Here is an 8,521-nt window from a genome sequence, read left to right as displayed (position 1 = left end):
GACACATCTCCTGCCTTTGTAATTTGTTATTCAAAAGAAGAAAAATCACCAATAGGAAAAAAAAAATGACAGGAGACATGAACAGACAATTCACTGAAAAACAAATGCAAATGTTTAATAACCACTAGGAGAAAAATTCAGACTTAAAAAAAAAACCCACTAGTTTTTTAGAAACTCCTTAATTCAAAGTCCGCATTTTGATGTCCTGAGCCATCAAATTAGTCAAGCTGAAGGTGCTGCATCGCCAACCCTAAGATGAAGCACAGTGAAGAGCGCGTTGTGGGTTCACAGGAGGTGATTTGGGGGAGGGTAGGAGGGGGACAGGCTGTGGATAAAGAAATAAATATCTCTAAAGGAGTTAGAGTAGACTTGAGTTCTAATCCTGACCCTTTTCCTTTATCTCTAGAATCAAACTAGCCTCCTATTCTTTCTGAGCCAATCTCTTCATTTGAGAGATGAGTAAGTGAAGGAATTCAATGAGGTTGTACTCATACCTGGCCTGGCCCAGGGAGCGCCCCCCCCCCCCCCCGGCTCTGTCCGGGCCTGTTCAGGCTGTGCTGCTGGGTCTCCCTCCCCTTCCTCCTCCTCGCAACCCCCCATCCTCTGGCCCCCAGTGTTTTCAGCCTCCTTCCCCTTCCCTGAAGACAGGAGGGGCTGTCTTAATGTAACCTGTCTGCCTGTGACTTCCTATTCACCATGACACTAATTTCTTCTGCATTTAAGTAATTTTAGTCCCTGCCAAAGTAAAGGTCTGAGTTTAGTCAAACACACACACACACACACACACACACGCAAGCACACAGACAAAATAGAACAGGAGCGCTATAGCTCTTTACTCAACCCTAATCTTTCTAAATAAGAATCCAGGTGTCACCCTGGATCCTGCACAAAGCCCAGGTTTAGTTAGCAACAGAGAGAAAGCTCCCCACACCAAAATGGCCAAAGAAGAATCATTGTGACAATTTTACACTATTGAAAAAATGCACTTGAATTCACTGACCCTTGGAAATACCTTGAACAGACAGAAAAGGACAAAGCCATCTGTCTCTTAGCAAAGGGCAAGTCTCTTGAGAAATGGTGGGGAAACTGGAAGCAGAAGTGCCTGCTTGTCTGGCAGGTAAATGTTCTGGTGGTTCTAACAGGTCCAGTGGGAATTCCCTTAGAGCTTTTCAGACAGCAAGGTCACCACGCTTACTATATAAAAATCACTATGTGCTGCTGTTCCGTGAGCCAGTCCAGGTCTTTAAGGCTCATCCATCCCTGCCCAGGGGGCCGGAGAGGTGGGGTCCCTGGGCCGAGCTCAGGCGCTCTGGGGCCGAGGCTCTCGGCCGCTGTTGAGAAGATCTGTGAGTTCTCCGATGTACTTGATGGTGTACTTCAGCGTCTGGATCTTGGTGAGCGGCTGGCCCCTCTGGCTGTAGACGGGCGGCAGGTAATTCCGGAGGGTGTGCAGGGCATCTGCCAAGGTCCTCATCCGGAGCTTCTCCCTCTCGCTGGCCTTCCGTCTCCGCTGGACCGACATCCTGACCTTGGTGCCCCTCTGGGCCTTGGGGCCACCAGCGCCCTGCAGATAAGCAGGCTGGAAAGCTAACATATTGTAGTCTACCTCCACCAGGCCACCGGTCCCAAGGCCGCTGCAGTGCTGGCTGCCCCCACTGCTGGCTCCTCCACGCCCACAGGACAGCCCGGCCACCGCTGGACCCGGAGAGGAAGAGCAGGACTCCAGCGATGGAGCTGGGGAGAGGCTCTGGGTGGGAGAGGCCTGGTTCAGCTCAAAGGGTCCCACCCGGTCTTTCCAATCCCAGGAGGACAGCAGGCTGGCGCTGTCGGAGGAGCCCAAGCCATCTTCCAGGCTGAGGAAGGTCTCACGCAGGGCGTCCATGCCTGCGAGACAGCTGCAGAGAGGACGACTCCCTGGCAAGTGAGGAAGGAAGCTCTGCCGCACGGCCGGGGCCGAGCTCTCTTTTATGATGGTAGGGGACAAGTGATGAAGTGGGAAAGAGGGCCGGGTAGAGGGAGTTCAAAGGAGAAACCAAGGACCGAGATGGAAAATGAACTCATCAGGTGTCACTTTCCCCTCATTGATAATTAGCATCTTCCAGCTAAAATGTCTTTAAACAGAAAGGCCTCCAAGAGAAGAAAAAAGGAATTATCTTGTTGTAACTAAACCAATTAAGGCTGCATAACTAGACTTAGCATCATCCTGTGGAACTCATAATGAGGGAGCCAAAAAAAACAAACCTGGGGCAATCTGCAGCAAGGAGGTGGTGGCCAGAGGGCCTGCTGGAGAGGGGCCACGACCTCTGATATCTCAGAGCAGATGGGGTGCACTGTTGGAGAAGCCGTGTGGTCTCGGGACAAGATAACTCCTCGGAGCTTGGATTCTCTCATTTGTCAGATGGAGACAATAGCTCTTACTTTAGGGCGGCTGCGGGGAGGAAGGCACACGGGCACACAGTGGATGCCAAGTTCCTTCTTTCCTTCTTCCTCTTTGGCAAATTTCCTTGGGTTTTGCAGAGCACAGACAAGCTCCCAACATGCCTACACTCAGAATGGCAAAGGCCAGCAGCTCAATCACATGCAGAGCCTTAATGAGCAGGAAACATCCTTCAAGAAGCTTAAAGCCCTTGCTTTCACTGAGTAGTCTGGGATTCCCCACAGCAGACAGACACCAGGAAACAGAAAGCTCCTTTAAGGCAGGGAGTTTCCAGAATACCTGGCATTTAGTCTTCTGAAGAGCTTTTTAAAATCCAGCTGCAGAGTCACACCTTGTTTTTTGAAATGTATAGAGGAAGTGTGAAATGAGCTAGGGAGCCTGTTTTCCCCACCACAGCTCCAAATGCCGCGGAATGTGTTAAGTTGGATGATCTTGCTAGTTCCCTTCACTTCCTACATGCTCTGAGAGATAGACCCTGGGCTTTGGAAGAGGGGTCTCAGATTCCCCATTTGTCCCAGGAACGTAACTCAGTCTCCATGCAACTAATTCTACAAATTAGTATTAATGTCAGAATCACAGTGAGTTACATTTCATATGAATGTGTCCTTTAACATGGTTATTTAAGTCCCTTTGCAATTATTGAAAAGAAATGTCAATGATATAATTAGAACATTTATGGTATTTTTTAATTAGCTTGGCTCAGGGGGAGAAAAAAGGCTCAAGCAGGTAATCTGTGGAAGAATGCTCTTAATTTTGCCATTTACTAAAGGATCCTAAGCCATATCTTGAAGAATAATAACATTAATGAAACATAATAAATGTAATAAATGACTTCTCCTTTCCTGTCTCCTCTTTTTCTTCCTTCAACTCTGATTGAAAAGCCTAGACTCTGTTGGTTCTATTCAAGGAACTTTACATATTATTATAGCTAACCTATTTTTTAAAAACCTACTATACAGATAAAAATACTGAGGCTCTAAGAGGTTGAGGGACTCAGTGAAGATTTCCCTGGTAGGAAGTGGCAGAGCCACTAAAAAGTGGTTGACACAAGATCCCTTGTAAGACCCCAAAGCCCTCTTTTTAAAAAAAAAAAAAAAAATCTATTTTCTCTATTTCAGTTGGTTTTGATAGAGGCAGTTACCTGAATGTGACTCAGAGAAAAGGGAACTTTCAGTAGATCCGAGGCGGCTGCTGTTGCCACCGTCACAGTAAGCTTTCCAGTCTCATATTCTAAACTTCACAGTTTTCCATGTAATACTATATTTGCTTTCAGACTCCTTAAATGTTTTTCCCTCTTGAAAGTTTCTTTCTATAATTGCTAATCTTTTTAAACTTCCATTTTCAGAAATTTCATTTCGTACGTGAGACAGTGTCTGTCAAATTCTCGGTATACGGTAGACACAATAAATGTAGGTTCTGTTCTTCTGGCTACTGTCTCATCCTGGTCATACTCACCAGTATCAGGATGGCTTACTGTGTTCTGACTCCTCTCCCCTGCCCTCGGTCACCCAGCATTGCTGCTCTTAGAACAGGGAAAACTGCCTGGTTTCCATGTTTGCCACTGTAGACTCTCCCTCTGGTAAGAAGCAAATTGGAAGCAGGTTTGTATTTCTCCTGCTCGTCTCCATGAAGCACTCTGCGCTCAGTCTGCTGGACAACCTAACACCACCAGCATTTGAGGTCTGTCGAAGAGCACACCTAGTTGGTGCTTTTGTATCTCCATTGAGCATCAAGCCCCACAGAAACCGGATGAAGCTAAACTGGACCCAATAAAGCCTAGTTGGTGGTGTGATGTAGCAAGAAGTTGAGCCGGAGTTCACCTCCTTCAGAGCAAATGACTCACCGCCTCAGGCCACAGTATTTTCATTTGTAAAAGAAGGATAATAATATCTGTTCTGTCTTCTTTGTGAAGAGCACGTGTGAAATGAGGAGTGTAGACCAGAGGATCATTAACTCCCCTTCCAGCTCTAAAATGCGATGCAACGTGTTACTGTGTGAACGTGTTACTTGATTAAAAGAGCACCCATCACACCCACGAAAGAACTCAGGGACCACTGAGCCCATCCTTTCATCTGCATTCCAGAGACGGCAATGACTTGCTCAATGTCACACCAGAAGGCTGTGGCAGAGAGGGGAACAGAAGAGCCAGAGCTGCCTGACTCCCAGATCTGTCATTTTTCTTCCCTTGAAACTAATACAGATTAAGTGATATGTAAACTTTCCTATCAGTCAGAGTACATAGTTTCCACAATACTGAGTTACTGGGATAAATATTTTAATATGAATGTAAATGTTGTTCACTTAAAAAATATATATATAAGTTATCGTGACTATGATTGCAACAAATTTTTAAAAAGTCTCCAACCCTAAGTTATACGCCTAAAAGGACTTGCAAAATTTCCTGGTCCTGTTTTCCAAAGAGTAACATAGGGGTACAGATGGTCTCAGCTTTCAAATCCAGGACTATTATAGTAACCTTTTCTCTGTAGCTGCCCCCATGAAGAAGGACCCAGGATTTGCTACACAGATTATTGAGCAGTCTGCTGTCTAATTTTTAGAAAGATGAGCTTCTGAAGGAATGCCAGGGGTGTCCTCAATAACGGTTATGACAGAGACATGGACAACTGGGCATTTCATTTCCCATGAACCAGCGGTGATTGCAGACTCAGGACCGAAGGGCCAGGATGCTTTCCTCAGGTAGAGCCACTTCCAGGAAATTGACAAACAGTCCTCAAAGAATCAACTGGAAACGGGGCAACTGGCTGCTTCAGTGCTTGAATCTGAAACCAGCAGTGGTCCCACATCACTGCTAGCCCATCAGGCGTCCCTGTGTAAGTTAGAAAAATGCTGAGCTTGGACCTATTTCAGCCCCACGATCTCTGACCAGGCATCTCTGTGCAGGGCTCAACCCCCACAGACAGTGGCCCTGGGAGCCTCTGTGATATGTCTCCTTCGCAGTATTAGCATTTTTAGAACTTTAATGGCTGTTCGGACATGGGTGGATGGATGAAAAGTGATGGTAGTGCAAGAATGATGCCATTGGACCAAGAGATGATCATATTGAGTGAAGTAAGTCAGCCAGAGAAAGACAGATATCATGTGATGTCACCTATACGTGGAATCTAAAAAAAAAAAAAGATATAAGTTTTATTTACAGACCAGAAATAGACTCATGGACATAGAAAACAAACTGTGGTTACCAGAGGGGAAAGGCAATGAGAGGGATAGATTAGGAGTTTGGGATTAACAGATACATATTAATTTATATAAAATAGATAAACAACAAAGACCTACTTTATAGCACAGGGAACTGTGTTCGGTTTCCTGTAATGAGTCATAATGGAAAAGAGTCTGAAATACACATATATATATATATATGTCTGTGTATATATATATGTACAAGTGAATCACTTTGCTGTGCACCTGAAATTCACATTGTGGACTGACTACATTCCACTAAAAAAATAAGGAGGCAAACTAGGCCTGGGTCAAATCTCAGAAATACTTACACACTGATTAGGGCCACGATTAAGAACCTGGAGGACTTTCTGAAGGACATGATGTCTGCAGCCTTGTTTTTTAAGTAGCCTTCCTATGGGTTCTTAAAAGAATGTTCCTTTAAAATCAGAGTTTTTTTTAACAAGGTGAAACGTTGGGGAGAGCATTTTTGTCATTGCTTGAAGGTTGGATATAGCATGAACTGTGCAAGAAACTGCCAGCCATTCCATGTCCCCAGGCGGTCAGTTGGAGGCTGGAGCTGGAGAGGAGAGCCTTGTCCCTCAGGATAAGGCACTTGGAGCTTATCCTGTAGAAGGCAAGAGCTTCTAGTCATCAAGATGAAGTTTCAGCAGGGGCGAGATTTGGCCAGCAAAGCATTGGAGCCATCAGCGCCAGCTGCTTGCGGACCTGTTTGTGTGGAACGTGACTAGGGGCCAAGGCTGTGCCAGATATTACAATAGGAGCTTAACATAATTGATTCACATTAATCCTTCAAACAACCCTAAGGAGCATTTATCATCACCCATCCTGTTTTAGCAATAAGAAACCGAGGCACAGAGGGCTTAAGTAATTTGCCTGAGACCTCCAATTCATGACTGGTAGCCCTAAAATGTGACCCTGGGCAGTCTGCCTTGGGTCCAGACTTTTAACCCCTTCCCAAAACAATGGAGCAGAATTAGCAGCATCAACATGATGATCCCTGTGGTGCTCCTAAAGCCGGAACTCAATCTTGAACTTTAGCTCAGTGGATATGAAGACACTGATTTATTGGTATCACTCAACCATGTAGCCAGTGTACACAGGGCACCTGAGATTAGCCCAGTGCATTAGGCATTTAGGGGTTAAGAAGATGTAGTAGGTTTAGACTTGCTGTCTCACTCCTAAATTAGATGGTTAGACAATATAGGCACCCACTCAACTCCTCTCTGCGAAGTTAGTGAACAGGAAAACTTCTTTTTTTAAAATTTTTTTATTGAAGCATGTTTGATTTACAATGTTAGCTTCAGGTGTACAGCAAAGCAATTCAGTTATACATATACATACATTTTTTTTTCTTTTCAGATTCTTTTCCATTATATGTTATTATGAGAAATTGAATACAGTTCTCTGTGCTATACAGTAGGTCCTTGTTGTTTATCTATATTATATATAGTAATGTGTGTCTGTGAATCCCCAACCCTTAATTTATCCCTCCCCGCCCTTTCCCCTTTGGTAACCATAGTTTGTTTTTTATATCAGTGAGTAACAGGCATACTTCTTAAAGTCTCAAGTCTAAAGGGAGTGTCTTGTGTGTGTGTGTGTGTGCGTGTGTGCACGTGTGACCTGCAGAAGCATTCCCTTTGTTGGCCATACATGGTTAACCCAGCAACGAAACACAACAATAATCATAAACTTACTTAGTGCTAAATGCTTTGTATGGCTTATTCCATTTCAATCTTACAAAAATCCTTTAAAGAAAAAACTGAGGCTTAGAGAAGTTGCAAACGTTGCCCAAAGTCACAAGACTAACCAGTGAAGGAGACAGTCAAGACCAAGGCAGTCTGACTCCGGAGCACCGGCTCCAGGGAGTGACCGTGTATCGTGAGGGAAGACGTAGGTGAGGGACGTTCCTCTTGGCGGCTGTTGTAAGGTTTGCAGTGGTTTTACAGCTCTGGGTTTGCGGTTCCAAAACAGGAGGCATCTGTCTCCCCATGCCACTTTCTAGTACTTTCCTTAGCCTTAGGCCACACAATTATCTTTATCAAACAAGCAAGGGTGGTATTTAGATATATTTTCCTATAATTGAAAGTTTCAGAAAGAATTTTTTATATAAATAAGACACGTTTATGTATTTATGTTAATCACAGTAGTAATAACACCATTTTTGAATACCTGCATCACTTACTAACCGTGAAGGCCTCATCCACATCACCTCATGTAACCTCGATACAATCCAGTAAAGCAGTCATCAGCCTCATTGGACAAGAAAGAATGCAAAGCTCAGATGCTCAGAACATCACACAAGGTCAACTGGACACAGCCCTTCCTTTTAAGGTCACAGCCTTACCCAACGCCCCGGCAGCCAACACACCCAGAGCTAGCTCAGTAAGGCAGCCGCTTCCGGCCCTCACTGCCTCCAGCTTGGGCTCGTCATGCAGACACTCAGTGTACCCTGGTTTCAAAAGCTATCTCTGGCCATTGGGGTCTACACACTCCCCCAACCTTGGTATGCTCCACAGTCCCTTGTCCCAGCCACAGCCATGCAGAATCCCATTGACCAGTCCGGCCCCTGGTCTTCCTGCTGGTGAGGGACACAGACGGTGTTTGAACACAGTCAGGACTAAGTTAAAAACCTGGACCTTTCACTCCATCACCCTAACACTTAGATAATAGATCATTCTTGTGGGGCAGAGGGAGGATGGGGTGTGTGTGTGTGTCTGGATGTGTGTTAAAAGAAAACACTTAAGTGCAATGTGATATCTTCGTACGTCCTTGAACGAGTGAAGAGAAATAAAAGTAGCAACTTCCTCGCTGGTTACTGACAGCGTTCCTGTGTCATTAAGCTTTGCGAAAGTTCTAGCCAAGCCAGCAGTGGTTCTTCCCGGC

At 45.1% G+C, this 8,521-nt stretch overlaps 1 protein-coding gene across 1 annotated transcript; it reads right to left on the bottom strand.

The window, feature by feature from the left end:
• Positions 1 to 1,300: 1,300 nt before the first annotated feature.
• Positions 1,301 to 1,882, bottom strand: MSGN1 (mesogenin 1). Its single transcript, XM_006191384.2, has one exon. The coding sequence runs from the start codon at positions 1,880 to 1,882 to the stop codon at positions 1,301 to 1,303; it is 582 nt and encodes a 193-aa protein (XP_006191446.2).
• Positions 1,883 to 8,521: the final 6,639 nt, after the last annotated feature.

The sequence above is a fragment of the Camelus ferus genome, chromosome 15 (genome assembly GCF_009834535.1).
Source record: "Camelus ferus isolate YT-003-E chromosome 15, BCGSAC_Cfer_1.0, whole genome shotgun sequence".
Classification (NCBI taxonomy): Eukaryota; Metazoa; Chordata; class Mammalia; order Artiodactyla; family Camelidae; genus Camelus; species Camelus ferus.
This window is presented reverse-complemented; position numbering and strand designations above follow the sequence as displayed.

Bases quoted from the DNA above. Each gene is read 5' to 3' on its own strand.
- MSGN1 (XM_006191384.2), bottom strand. From the start codon at position 1,882: ATGGACGCCCTGCGTGAGACCTTCCTCAGCCTGGAAGATGGCTTGGGC.